Raw genomic sequence first — 17,402 nt, 5'->3', positions numbered from 1 at the left:
GACGCCTTCCTGGGCACACAACGTAATGAGTAAGTTGGATCCAGTATAAAAGAAAAACTGCAAATATGATGACAAAAGGCAACTGGCTTCCAGTGTGGGGTGATAGAGAATGGTGAGGACTGTGGCAAACGAGAGGACAGTGGCATCCAAAGGGGACAGTAGCTGATCAGCTCTGGACAAATGTTGCCATGTGGTAAAGGGACCCCACTGTTCCCAGATCTTCTGTCAAGAGAAGCCAGAAATCCAAATTCGCGACACTTCCAGACTTGTTACATTTGGCTCGCGTTTTTATAAATGTTGGGTAAATAAAGCACACCTGTGGGCAGACACCAATTCATTATCAGGTTAAGGATAAGCATCACCTCTGAGTTGATCCTGGGCCTCTCAGCCTTGGCATCTAAGAACTCAGATGGTGGTTAAGAGTCAAAAGGATTGAAAATTGGGAAGAAAAAAGTCAAAGGAGGTTTGAGACAAGTCACTCTGACCCTCAGCTCTTCTCTCCCAGTTGGCTGTGAGGCTGAAGGAAGTGACGCCTACAAACCCCCAGGCCAAACGCAGACTAAGTGCACTACGCAGCAGCCACGACGTGCTCCTAGCACGCCAGCCGCTCCACAGGGACCCCTGCAGTCAGGAGCACGGCTCTCACCCTGACTTCCACAGCAAGAAGGTGGCAGGCAGACACCACCAACTGCCCGGGCTCCCCGGAGCCGCAGGCCTGGCCCAAGGGCACAGGCTCTCCCCGCTTGCCAACTCCCCCCCTGTGCCCCGGGGAGAGCCATTAACACTGTAAATGAACATCCAGACTGTTTAATGTTGTGTGTTCTCCACAAAGATCACTGTGCCACTGGCACTGGCTGTGCCAAATAAAGGGACTCTGGTCTCCCCACACCGAGTGAGCATGCGGTCAGTCCTGGGGAAGCCACTAGGGCTGTAGTCACGGCTGGGACACTCACAGCACCTCAGTCGTAGGCACCAGAATGCAGGCTGATGCGGGATCCACCAACCAGCTGTGAGGAGCATCCGAAACGGTGCGACAGCAGCCCCGAGGCTGAGGTGGGACAGGGGTGCAAGGGTCAGACAAGCCAGGTTCCTGCAGAAGGGGTTAATTTAAGACGGGAGGGGTGGGGAGCGCAGCAACCCTTACCCCAGGCTGCTGCAGGACTTCATCTGCGTAGGGCCGGGGTCCATGTCACCCATTGTCTTCGAGTTGGCAGACACGGTGGCAAAGGGCAGGGTCTGCTGGGGATGGCGCAGGAAGCCAAGGGAGGCCAGTGTTGCCCCAGCCTCTCATGACACCCCATCAGCCCCTGAAAGCCAAGCTGACTTTTCCTTTGTTCCCGTTGCAATGAGGAGGCCAGGCTACTGGAGGCCAGAGGACATCTCTTTACAGGGTGGGGGCTGCAGGAGCCCCTCCCCAGGATCGGACCCTGGGGCCGGAGCAGGGCAGTGGCAGACGAGGGGGGAGGCTGATTCTGTGACAATGCAGGGAGGTAGCGAGTCCAAGGGAAGGCGGGGGCTAATAACACGATCTCATCTCAATCCTCCCTTTGACCCTGCCGGCCACAGAAATCCCAAGGGTTTGGTTTTGCCCATCCCTGGATGTCCTCCCCAGTCCCCAGCCATTAAGCACCACGCAGGTCTTTGAATTGGTACAAAGTTTACTAGGTCATACGACATGGCTCACAGAAGCGATGGGAAATTCCAATGAGGGCACTGTTTCGTTGGTTGGTTCCTTTTATGCAAATAAAGACAAGACACTTTGCCACAGGACTGCCCACCTCCCCCCAGACAGAATGCAAGACAGTCACAGTGTGGCTATGACCAGATCCACAGACACACAGGCCAGTGGCATGGAAATGCCCGGATGGGAACCTTGGGGCGCCAGACAGCAGTGGGTGCTGGGGCAGGAGGAAGCGGCGAGCACCCCTGGGAGGAGCCCTGGCAGTGTCTGCTGGTGATAATACACTTCACGCAGGGGATGCGTCCCCAAGGATGGGCTGCAGACGCCCATGAGTCCTGTCAGATGGTGACTTTTCATCTCAGGCCAATAAATAACTATTGGACAAATGCATAAATTAGAAATGGACGTCACGGAACTTCACACACGGGGAACGTACGGCAGGTTGAGATCGGATCATGCAGAGTGGCGGGGCAGGCGAGGGGGCCTGGAGGTGAGAGGTATTATCAACAGCACACACTCGGTTTGTACCCTATGTTAGGCGCCACCAGTAGGCTTGTTTTCCTCCCGCTGTGGCAGTGGCCGGCGTCTTCCCAGCACAGCTCGCTGGAAGAACGGGGATCGCCGCTTGGAGAGAAGTAAGTACTGGAAGGACAGCAGGCTGGGGTCCAGGGCTCTTAGCTGCATGGTTCTCCCCGGAGCCGGACGCCCACGGCCGTGATGAGGGCAGCCCCCTTACCGCTGCCGTCTTCGGACAGGAGGAAGGACACGTTACACTTGGGTGACAGTTCCTTCACGGTTTGGTGCATGATTCTGGAGAAGCTGAAAAAGACAAGAGAAGAAAAGGGTAGGTAGGGGAAGATGAGACGAGAAGCTGGACCCACCCGAAGGTGCTAAAGGACCCTGACCATGAGGAGGGCGAGGGGCGGGGGAGGGGCTGCTGAGAGCAGCTGGGCTCACTGAGAACGGCGGGAGCAACACGAATCCTACTACGTACTAGAGGCAATCCTACCACCACAATGTTCAGCTGAGAATCGAAAGCAAACTACTTTGTACAGCTTATAAGGGCCAGGGCATGAATAATACACTCAGACACACCCTGAGGCTCCTAGGGGATCAAAACCCAAGATCTGTTCGAAGGCCGGGGCATGGCCACTGAGGCGGGCCTGCACCGGGCCTGCACCGGGCCAGCGCCCGGTCCCTTCGGCAGACTGCGGGCGCGAACATCTTCTACCCACAGCTGCAGCCCTGAGACCCCAGCCCGGCACTGGCTACAGCCCAGCAGGTGGTCCCCCAGTGAAGGATCATCTCTGAGAGGTGACTCGAGGTTCTGCATTTTGTGCTGGAAATGAGACGGGACCAGGCTGAGGATGCTCAGGACACAGAGAGGTCACATGAGCTGCCCTTTGTTGAACACCTACCACACTTCACAGACATCATTTCCAGTCCTGCCAGTGGCTATTGTCCCATGAGGAAGACGAGACTCAAACTTAGCAGCTGAACACAGCTTCCAAATGACGGCGCCAGGATTAAATCCCAGTGTGTCCGGCTCCAAAGCCTACCCTAAACCACACCTGGGTGCCACCTCAGGGGAGGAAGAGGCGAGCTACTAAGGTGGAGGGATGAAAGTGGGGTTGGAGTGAGACGGATGGGTCCACCCCCACCCATGGCCATGAGGTAAGCAGGTAATGTTGAGTTGGGTAATGTTGCTTTTAACTAGGGTGACATTATTGCCTGGTTTACCTGGGATGGTCCCAGTGAAATTAATTATTTTTTTATTTTTCTTTATTGAATTTAGGAAGAGAGGAAGGGGGAGAGAGATAGAAACATTGATGAGAGAACATCGATTGGCTGCCTCCTGCATGCCCCTCACTGGGGATATGGCCCACAACCTGGGCATGTGCCCTGATTGGGAATTGAACCGGCGACCTCTTGGTGCGTGGGTTGATGCTCAACAAGTGAGTCACACCAGCCGGGTAAAATTAATTATTAATAGCACTCTCTTCACTGGCAAAAGTAACCCAGAGTTTAGACAGTAAATAATACAGTCACTCTATAAGAGCCTTTGGGACATGCAATGATCACAGAGCAGATGGGGCCACACGACCTGTCCAACACTTAACCAACAGAAGTAGCTCCCCACCCACTCCTTGCTAGAAGCCCAGAGCGAAAACTGCTCCTGCCTTCCGCGTCTCTGACAAGCAGATGAACAAGACAAGGAGCCCCCTGCCCCTTTCCTTCACTCCCTCTCCCCTTACCAAACAGCCTCCCGGCCAGGCTGCAGCTAGCCCGGCTGATGGGTAAGCCCACAGCATCTCCATCTCCTTTCCTGCCCCCACCTGTACTCTGCCCGACCTAACGGGGCCCAGGAGCAGCGAGAGGGACATGTCACGACACTGGTTGAGCCGGCCAGGTAAAGCCACTTCTCTGCCTCTCTCAGTTACACTTCAGCGCGGCTCATCACCTCATCCCAGATCAGCCCCGGTCCTGAGTGCACAGCCTCGGGGGGCCTGTGATCAGGGTGAGGAATTGTCCTGTGGGAATTACGTCCCGATGTCCCGTCACCATCAGAGGAACTCCCCGGCCCAGGAAGCTCTGCCCTACCCAACGGGAAGCCCCACTCACTGTGGGTGAAGCTTGTACAGTGTTCCATCCACGCCCACGGTCACGTTGAGATGGTCCAGCCCTCTGTTTTCTCGAATCTTATCCACCACAGCAGCCATGCCCGCACCGCACATCTGTGCGGCCCTCTTGGACACCACCCCGCACACGGTCTTGACGAGGATACTGTCGTCGCAGGTGCTGTTCAGGCCCAGCTGCTGGAGGATGGCTCGGACCTGGAGCAGTGCTAACCGGTCACTGTGGGGGACAAAAGTCAGGAGGCCGCATGAAGCATGACCCACGAGAACAGCCTGGGAGCCAACTCACCGTAATTACCCATGAATAGAGTCATGGGTTTTTTTTTCCCCTTCAAAGTAACATTTATTTGCTCATTTTTAAAAAATGATCCCAGCCCTGGCCGGTTTGGCTCAGCGGTTAGAGTGTCGGCCTGTGGTCCCGAGAGACCCGGGTTTGATTCCCGCTAAGGGCACGTACCTCGGTTGCAGTTTGTCCCCGGCCCTGGTTGGTCGTGCGGGTGGCAGCCACTCGATGTGTCCCTTTCACATCGATGTTTCTCTCTCTCTCTCTCTCTTCCTCTCTCTCCCTCCCACTCTATCTGAACAAAAAATGGAAAAATGTCCTCAGGAGAGGATTAAAAAAAAATTTTTTTTTTTAAATGATCCCAAAAGTACTACATGTTAAATTGTAGAACATTTGGTAAATCTAGGAAAATAAATATCATAAAATTAAGACTACCCACAATCCCAACACTGGGGAAAACACTATTACCATTTTAATATATTTCCTCCCAATCTATTTTTTCTGAATATCACTAAACAATGTCTTTGTTCTTATGATACGCACAACAGGCCTGTCCTTTACATGTGGTTTTCTTTATTGCTTTTTGTCCTACGTCACACACCTGGGCAATTGCCCACCTCCTTACCCCAGAACAGGACCGAAAACAGCTGCCGCAGTATTCCATTCTGGGGGGCACCAAACTTACTTAGCCAGTTTAGAGAAATTTAAGTTGTTTGTAACCGTCTGCTATTATAAAGTAACATTCTAATGAACTTTCCTATTGATAAATCCTTGTGTGCAACTAATTTTCCCCTTGGGACACATTTCTGGGTCAGAGGGAGACTGATACATCTCGCCAAGGCCTTCCAGGAAGCTGGGTCGACCTCCTCCCTCCCCAGGAGAGCATTCGGTCATACGTGTCCCCAGGGGAAAAGATCACTTTTTAAAACATTTGACAATTTGGTAAGTATGATGTCACCTTGTGGTTTAATCTGCATTCTTCTCTATTAGTGAGGGTGACCTTTTTTTTTTTTTTTTTTTTCCTTTTCTCATTTGTTTATGGACCATATGAACTATTATGCCAAGACGTTTATTCTCCTGGGATATTTGTCTCATTCTTATTAAATTGAAAAAGTTGTCGATGACTCATGATGATAAGGATGATGGTGATAAGAGCAGCCAGCCTTGTTTGATTTACTATGTGACCGGTGCTTTATATACATTACCCATTTCCTCCTCTTGCCAACCAACCAGCACATGTCATAGTATCACCATTTTCAAGATGAGGAAGCTGAGGCTGGGAGAACCGAGCACGTCACTCAGGCACAGGTCTCAAGACCAGACCTGATCAAGCTCTCGCCAAGGGCACCATGCTCTGCATCGCATCACATACAACACACGTGTTTTCCCTTGTGTGCTGTTTGCCTTCTAAGTTTGACTACTAACTTTTTTTCTTAACTTACAGAAGCTACTGGCAAAATGTGGCAAGTTCTTTATGATTTCTTATATACCTCATTTTAACTTTCTGTTTCTGACCCTCTCACGTATGTGGGGTCCCCGTACATATATATGTGGTTAAATTAGATTATTTTGTCTTGTGTATGTGTCTTATGTACGTGTAATTATTAGACAAGCTAAAAGAACCCAGGAGGGTAGAGGAGTGTTTTCCTCCCCTACACAGGCGTGGGGGCAGCAATGGGCAGCCAATAGGAGTGCCGCTGTTAGGACCCCTGTAGAAAGAGGTGGCTTTTGCACAACTGCTGTGGCTTTTGCAGAGCACCTTGCAGCTTCTCTCACTGCTGGGCCGTGGAAGAGGACAACAGCAGAGACGAAATGCTCACGCAAGAAAACGAGAGGAAGACAGAGACAGCTTGCTGTGGGGCATGCGCACTGGGCGGGCAAGCTGCCGCTCAGATGGCAGGGGGTAGGGCTGGTCCAGTGGTTCTGGGCTCTATAGGACTCAATGCCCCTTTGACACAAATATTTGTAATGCATCGTCACTATCCTGAAATGGAGTCCATGGGACCTACTTACATACATAATTTCAAACAAATCAGTATCATGCCCCAACATGAAGTCAAATAAAATGAATGTATTTATAGTAAAATTATAGGAGAAAAAAAAACTCCTCCTAAATGGCTAGAATGTCCTCTAGGGTGCCTGGTGACCCCTGGCCAGGTTGACCGCTAACAGGCCCCTGCAGGGAAGCCCCTCCCCACTCACCTCTCAATCTGAGAGAGATACTTGGTCTGGAAGATGCCCCGAGTCTTCAGCGTCTCAGAGATCTGCCCTCGGAAGAGGAATCCCTTCTTGGTGAAGTCAATCAAGATGTTGCGAACAATTTCACCCAGGTACATGCCACTGATCATCTTCTCAAACCTGAAACGGGAGGGGGGAACTGGGCGTCTGTGTGTGCCAGTGCTCCAAAGGCATCAGCAGTCCGCACCCCGCCCTGTGCTCCCGGCAGAGACAGAGAATGAGGCCAGGAAGGACGGAGGGACCCTCACCATTCCCTGGGATCAGAGGTGAAGCCACCAGCACTCATGTCTAAGTGCTGGACCATTTCCCTCCTCACCTAACTTCCTGCCTTTGCCTGAAAAATCCCATTCCAGCTCTTAGAACAGGTTTTATCTACAGATCTCGGGCCCCCATACACCCTCCCTCGTCCTTCACAACGCACAGGGCCACTGCCTCTCATCACCCCTGCAGGAGAGCCTCGAAAAGGCGGACACTGTGTGCTCGTTCAGCTTTGGGTCCCAGGGCCTAGCACTGCACAGCGCTAGGCTCTCTGTCGGGTGCTCAATAAATACCTGCAGAATAAGCAAACCACCAGGCTGAGTCTTTAAGGGACAAGGAGACAATAAAGGGCAATTTGCTATGAGATTTTTGGGAGGTTCTGCAAACACCTGGAGCACTTGGTCAAGCGCCTGGCAGAGCTGAGGAAGCCATGCAGCTGGGGGATTCAGGCGGCCACGGACTCCCGAGGGCAACCTGTTCTTGGGGTTAGTTCCTGCCTTCTCCATACTCAAGAACCTCAGTACATGACAAAGGATTTAAATGCTTCCATGACACACACCCAATCCCAGCATCCTCGGCTGGGAAGAGTCCACTGTAATCTGGACACTCCACATTTCAGGCAGTCCACCAAACCACCACATGGCGTTGTTATCATCAGGTCCCACCCAGGCCTTCTCATCCCCTCAAGGAGACCTTCTCGGTCTGTGCTGATATGGCTTTAACCCCTTCCAACACCTGCCGATCTCCTTTTGTAACACAGGAAAGGGGGGTCTTCATTTAGAGCTTTTGGTAGGCAACAGTAACTAGAATTAAGTAACAGTGAATCACTATATTCATCTTATGATGGCCATCTATTTATTGGGTTTTCTGGTTTTCTTCTCCCTCATTAAGTTAAAGTTAAGAATGTAAGCTGATTTATAGGAAAATATTAATAACAGCACAGGTGGTATTTGGAAAAGGTAAGAATCTTGAGGGTGGCTGCAGAATAACTTATATTTGGGAAGTACTACCCAGCCCTTCTTTCTGCTCCTGGGACACAGCTTAGACCCGCTCCTCCTGGTGATGGCAGAGGGCGGCCTGAATCCTGGGAACCTGAGCCATAGGTCATCTGTCTGCTGGAATGGGTGACACTGCCACCTCAGCAGGGGCCCTGAGACCCAAGCTGTAAAGCTCCAAACAGCCACTAGGTGGTGCAGGAGGTCCCCTATGGGAAGGATGAATTGTGCTGAGCCTCTGCCTCACCCGGATCGGAAGGCCCCCATCCCCACCTCCACCCCAGCTGGCAGGTCTGAATTTCCCTTGCCCTTTGACAACTGCAGGTCAAGGGTGTTCTGCTTCCTCTAAACAAGACAAAAACCTACTGACCAAGAGGAAGGCTAGAATGTGCCGGGATGAACACAGCCACTGATGGAAGTGGTGTGGCCACCCCACCCTGTTCCCAGAGGCACCTGCAGAGGACATCAAGCCAGGCCCTCTTGTACCATGGCGGGACTCATCCTCCATTCTTTCTCTCCTTGGGCCCAAAAGTCAAGGTCAGGAGAAAATCCGAAAGAGGGACCAGTTTCAAGCCTCTGTGTAGACCCCACACCTACTAGAAACTTCTTTGTGCAGAACAGGCAGAACGCCCTCCCAATCCTGACCCCCTTATGTGCCTCCTCCAATAGGCAGAATTACCTCTGTTTCCCAACGTTTAGGGAATATTCATCCACCAGTCTGTCGTAGTTTGTTCTGATATCATCCAGACACCCGTTGTCCCCGAAAGCACCCCACTCCATGTTGATGCACATTCGCCCCTCATTCCCCTCCAGCATCTCCACGTTCTTCATTTCTTCCATGTAGCAGGCATTGCTGCCAGTCCCTGGAATACACCGGGGAAATGGTTGGCCATGCAACTAGGCCCGGGGCCTAGGATTCCAGACAGGGGAACAAGTCATAGCCTCACTTTCCCAATACTTTCCAGAAAAACCTCAAAATGTAAAAGGAGATTCAGAGTTAAACCATCAAGAGAACATCTGATTAACTTACTTTATACTAGGACATCAATACCAAGAGCCTCCTCTGTTTACCTGTCCAGGCAGAGCTGTATTTATTTTAACAGAAGAGAGTCTTATAACAAAGGGACGAAGCTTCAGTGGGGGATGTTCAGGCAATATTCAGATTGGAAGGATATTTCTCCTACTCCTGCTCCCTCTTCCTCTCTCTCTCTCTCTCTCTCCACACACACACACAATACTGTATGGGGGTTGTCCACTATCATACCATGGATGTCCACTTATCTTTTCTTATCAAAGACGGTCATGGACTGTACCTGCTCAGTAAACTCTCCTATGTGTCCCATGATGAAGCCCACAGTTAGACACTGAAAGACACTGTCCCGAGAATTTCACGGGTGCTTTTTTAAAGTGATGATTCCTCACCATTTTGGTATCACAGACCTCTCTGAAAATCTGGTAATTCTCCTGAGAGCAGGACCATTTTCCTGGGTGTACCACACTGAACACACACAATGGATTTCAGTGGCTCAGGAGCCTGACTTCCAACGCTGACCTCCCCCAAAGCAGGGCTACTCAGACTTGCCTCCCCAAGGACTGGGTGGAACCACAAACTGTTTGCTGTTCTCACCATGCGGAGGTAAGCAGAGAAACTGAGAGGAAGCGTCTAAGACTTTCACAGCAGTTTCACCTGCCACAATAGCCAAACTTGTGGTCATTGGACTGGAAATTAAAAATCCAACCAACTAGCCAAGGACTCCTTCACGCAGAGGGTTTAGATGTGCTCCTGAATCACCTGGAGAGTTTACTAGTTAAGATGCAGATTACGACTCAAGTCTGGGTGGGTCCTGAGACTGCATGTCTAAGACGCCCGCAGGCGGTGCGGAGGCTGCCAGCCCATGGACCACCTTTGCATTTGCAGCAAGGCCCGGGAGCTCCATCAACCAGGCAGAATGTAGACACAGGTGGACTTGCCACACGAAGGGAACACAAAAGGGCTTTGTTTGTTTTCATACCCTCTAAAGAAGCTTAAGCAGAATTCACAAATGCCTCTGGCTGTGTAATTGGGTTATTTTTGTTTGTTTTCTCAGCTCCCTTTCACCTATAGAGTAAAACTGAGAAATGGAAGTGGGTGCAAAGAAAGCCAGAACACAAACTTTTTGCCCAGGGGAGTTCTGAGCAGAGAGATCAAATGACAGGGGAGGAAAACGGGGCTCCACAGGCAGCTGGAGCTGTGGAGAACCCCTGACCCCACCCGCCGCTCCGCCGCTCCGGAGCAAGGAGCTGCTCACTGGGCTGCTCTGACCTCCCAGGCAGGAAGGTGAGGCCTGACCCGGAAGTGGAGAATGTGCTGAGTCACTCTGGCTTTGCATTTCACGCCCAAGCCCATTCATATGGGGAAGACAGGGAGGGGCTGGGTGGAGAAAGGTTTGCAAAAAGAAGGGAGAAACAACAAAAGAGCCCTAAAGCCAGGCTCCCCAAAACCTTTCACCTGGAGCTGCTCCCTAGTTTTTTCAATTTCCATAGGAGCCAAAAATGGTTTAACAAATGAAAAGGTCTTCCTGGCACCGGCAGGGCAGTGGCTGGGGCTTTATCCCTTCGCCCACACAGCAGGGTGCACCCCTCCCTATCTGCCTGGGATCTGCAGATGTTGGCCAAGGAACTGGGGTGGGGGTGGGGAGTCTTTTCCCAGCATCCCATGACACTAGGAGCATGTTCAATTAGACAATGGTTTTCTCACAGCCCAAACCAACATGCTTCAGGAATTGTGTGCTATTAAGGCCCAAGCCCCTAACATGCTCGGGCGATAAGGCAACAACCTGCAAAGCCAACAGATAACCCTTCTCAACCCACTTCAGTGGCTGGGACCACTCACAAACAGTGGCTGCTAAGGGCAAAATGGCAGCCAAGACTACTCTCTAGCTCTTTCCCAGGACAGGAGGAGAGAACCTCTTCCTTCCCAGCCGCAGGCTTGGCAACACCTGCCCGGAGCTTCTCCATACCAGCCCGACAGAGTGGCGCTGCAGGCCAGGCCAGCTCCAGTACTCCCACCCCATCCACCGAGCCCGACGAGACCCCATTCCTGGAAAGCTCCGTTCCTGGAGTGTGGTGACAATCGATGTGGTAGGTGCTGAGGAGGAGAGCCCCTGGAGGGCTCTGTAGCGTGGGTCCAGGTCAAACTCTGGAGGCGGTAAGAGGACAGTACTGACAGACACTCTGTCTCCCCCAGATACACTGTCCCCATGGAGGGCAGAGCTGCAGGGTCAAGGCCCCACAAAACAGGAAAACCCAGCCTGCCTTGCCCCGAGGAGGGAGACCTTCCAGGGCACCCACCTACGATGAGTCCAACCTCACAGGTGGGCTCCTCATAAGCACAGGTCATCATGGTGCCCACCGTGTCGTTGACGACAGCTACCACGTCCAGATCAAATTCCTTTGAAAGAAAGGGACACAGCTTTAGCTTTAGGGGAGGGAGGGCACTCCTGCGTGGACCCTGCACGTTGGCTGGGCCACACTATAGCCAGCAAGCTGCTGGAGCAGCCTCTGAAGCAGATTTCTCGCCAGCCTACAGGAGGCATTAAATGCTCCTTCACTGGCTAAACCTAGTGTTAATGATGTAGCTCAAGTCTGAGATCCAAAGAAAGGAAGTACTGTTAGAGAGGCAGCCTGGGGGGAATTGTTGAATGGATAAAAGACGGGACTCAGCCAAAAAGGCTCTTTCTCTTGGGGAGTTTAAAGTGTTACAGCCTTTCAGAGGGCAGACTGGGAATTCTCAGAACCTGTCTTTCAGAAATAGCCAAGAAGGTACACAAAGGGACGTGTTCACGGATATTTTTTCTGTATGACTTGCATGAGCCAGAACAGGAAACAACCCAGAAAGAGATTAAAAGGAGCTACGTGAACCACAGTTCATACGTCCATGGGGATCCTGTACATCCGAGAAAAAGAATGAGGTTGATCTATGTGTAGTGACATGAAAAGATGCCTGCTTTATATTAAATTTAAAAAGCAAGTTGTGCCCTGGCCGGTTTGGCTCAGCAGTTAGAGCGTCGGCCTGCGGTCCGGAGAGACCCGGGTTCGGTTCCCGCTAAGGGCACGTACCTCGGTTGCAGTTTGTCCCCGGCCCTGGTTGGTCGTGTGGGTGGCAGCCACTCGATGTGTCCCTTCACGTCGATGTTTCTCACTCTCTCTCCCTTCATCTCTCTCCCTCCCGCTCTATCTGTACAAAAATAAATAAATAAATAAATAAAAAATTTAAAAAAGCAAGTTGTAACACAGTATACATGGTATGATTCCCTTTTTAAAAAATGCATGCTGGTATATGCATGGAAAGTAAGTTGGGAGAACACTAACATTAAGATTTGTGAAATGGGGAGAAACAGATCATCGGTTTCTTTTCAATGACGCATTAGCTGTTGTCTAGCAAGCTCTTCCAGGTGCCTCCAATCCCTCTTCAAAGCCATTCACGTCGGTCTTCCCGACGGCCTGTGTCTTTGTCTGCTCTTTTAAACGGGAAACATTTGCACTGATTTTTTTTTTTTAACTTCTTACTGATTCCCTAATTAATGAATGAGTTAAATAAAATCTCTGGAATTTTTCATTTTATATTTTGTCAATGTTCTCCAGCCAAAGACCAACACAGCTACGGCGGGACAAAGCTGGACTGCTGACTGGCTGTGCCCGGGAGAACCCATCCCGTGGGCACCGCAGAGTGTCAGGAAGACTTTTTACAGGGCGAGAGCCCCGATGGTTTCAGGGAAACCAGAAGTGGGGCTCTGGTCTGGGTTGGACGCTGTCAGCAAGCAGGGCAGTTCTCTGAGTGTGCGCTGAGCCTGCCGGGGTCGTGGAGGCTCCTTCCTATCTTGCCCAGTTCCACCGCGGTCATGGAGTGGCCGCGACGATGTTTACGTTCTGCGGGACTATGTCCCACTGGAGGGCACCACGGCCTGACTGCTGGTGCCGGGCTGGGCCCAGCTGCCAGGGACGCTTTTCTCTTTTTCGGTCTGTAGGAGAGCTATGATTTCACCTTCACCAAACTATCCTGTAACAACTCAAAACTGTTCACCTCTGTTTTACTGCTGACCGTTGGGGGAACTTTTTACCCAGGGCACCTGCTTCTAGATTGTTTGAATTCTTTATGATCAGCAAGCATGACTTTTATAACCTGAAAGCACAGGAAAGGGTTTTAAAAACATCGCTGCAATAGTTACCTCTCTCCTTTTTATCGCATCCCTTAGTAAGGTGGCTACGTCATGCCCCACACAGTCGGTCGCCTTGAACCCCTTCGTCCAGGTGATCAGGATTCCCTGAAACAGGAGAGGCACCAGGAGAGCCCTGTGTAATTAACCCAAAATCCCACTCCTTCCTGAGTAAACACAGCTGAGAATTTACAGCGAGACCATGCTGGAAAAACTGAGGTATGAGCCAATGAAATACTGACAGTCCTCCACAGGCCCAACCCCTCCTCACTGCCCTCACACCATGAACTGGGTTTACACTCCCCAATTCACAGATGGAGAAACTGAGGCATAGAAGGTTAAAGGTGTTGCCCCCGATGTAGCCAACTAGTTCCCCTGAAGGACAGTCTGCCAACAACGTAAGTGGAGAAATGCAAGTTTTCAGTAACACTACTACTCCCTAAGGTAAAACTGGGGTTTGGCTGGACTGCAGTTATACAGGAGGTGGGTGTGTAAGTGAGTTGCAAAAAAGAAGTTTATATAGATCCAACTGCTGACACCCAAAGGTCTTAAGAGGAAAAAGCCCCAAGTCAGCACTGTGGCTGCATGAACTGGCTTCCAGGGCAGGTGGCCCCACCTAGCTTCCTGAGTTCTGCTAGTCGTACGCCTCAAACGCTGGCCTAAGGCCAAGAGTGATGCATTGTCCCCTCCAGGGCCTCCTCCCTGGCCACACATCCACCGGTGACACACAGAGGCACTGTGGCTCTTCCTGCAGGACAGGCCTCTGTGACTGCACAACAGGCTCCCTCTGCACAGGCGACGCCCCACGCACCGACAGCCCTAGCACAGCGCTGGGTGCTGGAGGGCTGGGACCCTCTCACCTGGGCTCCCTGAGGACAGACACTGCAACCTTCGGCTCTACCCAGCTCCTAGAACTCAGCAGGTGCTCAAGCCCGGACCTTGGACAGTATTTCATCCCATTTACTGAACAAATGTCTAAGTATTTCCTCTAATAGAACTCTGAGCTAGGGCATGTGGGACACAAAGGTCCTCACTCACAACATAGCAGAAAAGAAAGACACAACCACTAATAACAGTAGAAAGGACTACAATCGGGCAACATTAGAGGGAACAGGGAACACAGAGGGGAATGAGATTCTTTTTGTCTGGAGGACAAAAGGCTTCCCAGCAAAGGTTAGTGCTTTAAATAATAAAAAAAAGAAAGAGTCGCCCTGGCCGGTTTGGCTCAGCGGTTAGAGCGTCGGCCTGAGGTCCGGAGAGACCCGGGTTCGGTTCCCGCTAAGGGCACGTACTTCGGTTGCAGTTTGTCCCCGGCCCTGGTTGGTCGTGCGGGTGGCAGCCACTCGATGTGTCCCTTCACGTCGATGTTTCTCTCTCTCTCTCCCTCCCACTCTATCTGTACAAAATATGGAAAAATATCCTCAGGTGAGGAAAAAAAAAAAAAAAAGAAAGAGTCTTCAGATGTACTGGAGGGTGTGGCACAAAGCCTGGTCACCGACTGTGACATCTGAGCCATGCCTGACATTGAGGGATGACAGTGAGACTGGAGGAGGCCTCAAGAGCCAGCTCGCACTGGCCACGGGACAGTCAGTGCTGCCCAGGGTCTGACTCACCGCATCCAAGCTCGTCTGCTTGCAGGGAAATGAGAATGTAAAGCCCAGAGGCATTCTGGGACCTTTGATCCCCATGTAGTCCAGGAAGTCAGAGATGCAGGAAACAATGTGGTCAAACAGCTTTAGGAGAAAAGAAGAGATTATGTGTGCTCTCCGGTTCCGTATTTGCATGCACGCATACAAATGCACACGTGCACACACAGACACCCTGACCCACCAGAGCAAGCCCCTCTGCAGGATCCTCGCAACCCCCTGAGCATCCCAAGTCCAGCACAGCTGAAGCACCTGATGCTTTCAGGCCACACGGACATGACTGCACGGCTGCGGGCATCACGTGGCAGGTGCTGGGGGCTGCCACTGCCATGTGAGCGACACACGTGCTTCAGTGGCATAAAAGCAGACTGTCTCACCTCTTCCCCAGTGCCCTGCATGATTTCGATGGGGATGGCGTAGATCTTGTTGTGCATTTCCACTGTTCTCTTTTTCCCACTACGGATTTTCACCAGCAGGACACGGAAATTCGTTCCGCCGAGATCCAGGGCCAAGAAGTCCCCGTGCTCTGTGGTAGTCAAGAATATAAAGAATGTCGAAAACAGACAAGTGCCTCATGGCAGCCAGTGACCCTAAGACTACAGACTTTCAAGGGGGACACCCTCCTATTACATGAAGAGAGAAGCTATAGGTCTCTCCTCCAGCACACAGCTCAGGCTCAGAGAGGGGTGGGCACTACTGACTTGCCGACCCCCACAACCTTTGAGCCACACTAGGACAAAGGGCCCTACGGATGAACCACTTGCAATAAGCAAACTTCACCAGGGTTACTAAAGAGCTGGGCAACAACAACCTGATTATAGGGACCCTCATACAGAAAATAATAATATATGTCAGTGTGAAGAGTGTTTGCAAACATGGCCGCAGTCATTCCCTTCCCTGTCCACGTGCTTCTTTGCAAAATGACTTGGCAGTTCTTCCCATCAAAAGGTGGAGTCTATTTCTCCTCCCCTTGGATTTGGCCCAGCCTATGACTTCCTTTGGCCAACAGATACGACAGAAGCAAAGCTGAGCCCATCCCAGCTTAGGCCTCCAGGAGACTTTGAAGTCTTCCCTCTCCCTTGTGGACCCTGCTGCTACCAGGTGAACGAGCCCAGTGGTCCGCTGGAGGATGAGACCCATGACCAGGATCTCCTGCACCCCAGCAGACACTAACCAACTGTGAGGGGGGCCCCTCTTCTGACCCATCAGTGATTGCAGCAAAATGAGTCCAGCAAAGACCAGCCAAGCCTGGCCCAGGTGTGCAATAATAAATTGCTGACCCACAGACTCATAAGCAATAGTAAATGGTCACTAAGTTTGGGGTGGTTTATAATACAATAATATGAAGTAACTTACATGTAGGACACATTCATGTCGCAAACATGCATTACTCCAAGGACCCACCTGAGAAGCCCTTTAGAGTCCCCCTAGCGGTCAGCTCCGATGACGACCAGCAAGGTGAGCATTAAGGGCTGACCTCTGTTTTCCAATCTGCCTGGGTGTGAGCATCCCGAGGCCCGTCTGCCTCAGGCAGCCCTGTCAGGACTTAGGAGGGGTGCATGGGTGCTTCTCCTTCTGCCAGTTTACCGCGTGTGAGAGCAACTATAACATCTCAGTGTGCGGGGTTTGCCTAGCTTCATTCTTTTAAGAACATTTTATAATTCCTAGCAGGGCTGTGGCTTTAGAGATGGCACCTGCACAGGAGGCCCGACCAGGGCAAGTCAACTGCCCTGAGTCACCCATGGGCGAGTCAGTGGTAAAAATGGAAGAGTTTGAGTGAGTTTCTAGCTCTTGCTCAGATCATGCAACCCCAGTGTAAATACATCCACTGGAGAAGCCGACCTCCGCTGCCCCACTGGGACTCGGTCACTGGTATGAGAAGCAGGAGGGGCACATCGGCCCCCGACGGAGGCCCTCACCCGTCCCGTCTGGGGTGCTCCGGACGAAGGAGGGCAGCATCTTGACTACCGCCTGATCATGTGTATTCTTCTTCAGCCCCAGCTCCATCTCGGTCTGCATCCTCTTCTTCACCTCCAGCAGCATCTCCTTGGTGAGGTGGAAGTGGGCCAGGGTCTCCTCTATCTGCCGGTGCTGCTCGGCCAGGCGGTAGGCCACGGCCGTCACCATGGCCGCCCCCTTGCCGCTGCCACTCTCCGACAGCAGGAAGCGCACATCGGAGTCGGGCACCAAGCGCCTCAGAGTCTTGTGGAAACGTCGGGAAAACCTGCGGGGGGCGGGGGGCAGCGGGGCTGAGCCATCTGCCAGGAGCTCCCTGACCCCCTATCTGTCTTTTCTCACACTTTAATTCCATTTTCTACACCTGCTTTTCTCATCACACAGCCATACACAGCTACTGTAGAAACGTTCACAAATGCAGACAAGTGACTGAGAAAAACAAGATCGCCCACAGTCATGCATGAAAAGGGAGGATTCTCACTATTACATGAGTATCAAGTATGGAAATTCAGGG

General features: G+C 51.7%; 1 protein-coding gene across 5 annotated transcripts in view; it reads right to left on the bottom strand.

The window, feature by feature from the left end:
• Positions 1–1,640: 1,640 nt before the first annotated feature.
• The window catches only part of HK1 (hexokinase 1), a 68,835-nt gene continuing 53,073 nt past the window's right edge, over positions 1,641–17,402 (bottom strand). For all 5 annotated transcript variants that reach the window (XM_036265613.1, XM_036265612.1, XM_036265610.1 and 2 more), the window contains exons 10-18: positions 16,852–17,156; positions 15,310–15,458; positions 14,900–15,019; positions 13,299–13,394; positions 11,422–11,521; positions 8,771–8,954; positions 6,803–6,958; positions 4,304–4,537; positions 1,641–2,500 (exon numbers count right to left, since the gene is read on the bottom strand). In XM_036265613.1, the coding sequence (XP_036121506.1) occupies positions 2,356–2,500; positions 4,304–4,537; positions 6,803–6,958; positions 8,771–8,954; positions 11,422–11,521; positions 13,299–13,394; positions 14,900–15,019; positions 15,310–15,458; positions 16,852–17,156 (1,489 nt within the window). In that variant the 3' untranslated portion in view covers positions 1,641–2,355. The remainder of the gene's footprint in view (positions 2,501–4,303; positions 4,538–6,802; positions 6,959–8,770; positions 8,955–11,421; positions 11,522–13,298; positions 13,395–14,899; positions 15,020–15,309; positions 15,459–16,851; positions 17,157–17,402) is intronic.

This window comes from Molossus molossus, unplaced genomic scaffold (assembly GCF_014108415.1).
Source record: "Molossus molossus isolate mMolMol1 unplaced genomic scaffold, mMolMol1.p scaffold_m16_p_17, whole genome shotgun sequence".
Lineage (NCBI taxonomy): Eukaryota > Metazoa > Chordata > Mammalia > Chiroptera > Molossidae > Molossus > Molossus molossus.
The sequence above is the reverse complement of the archived record's forward strand: the minus strand, read 5'-3'. Positions and strand labels throughout refer to the sequence as shown.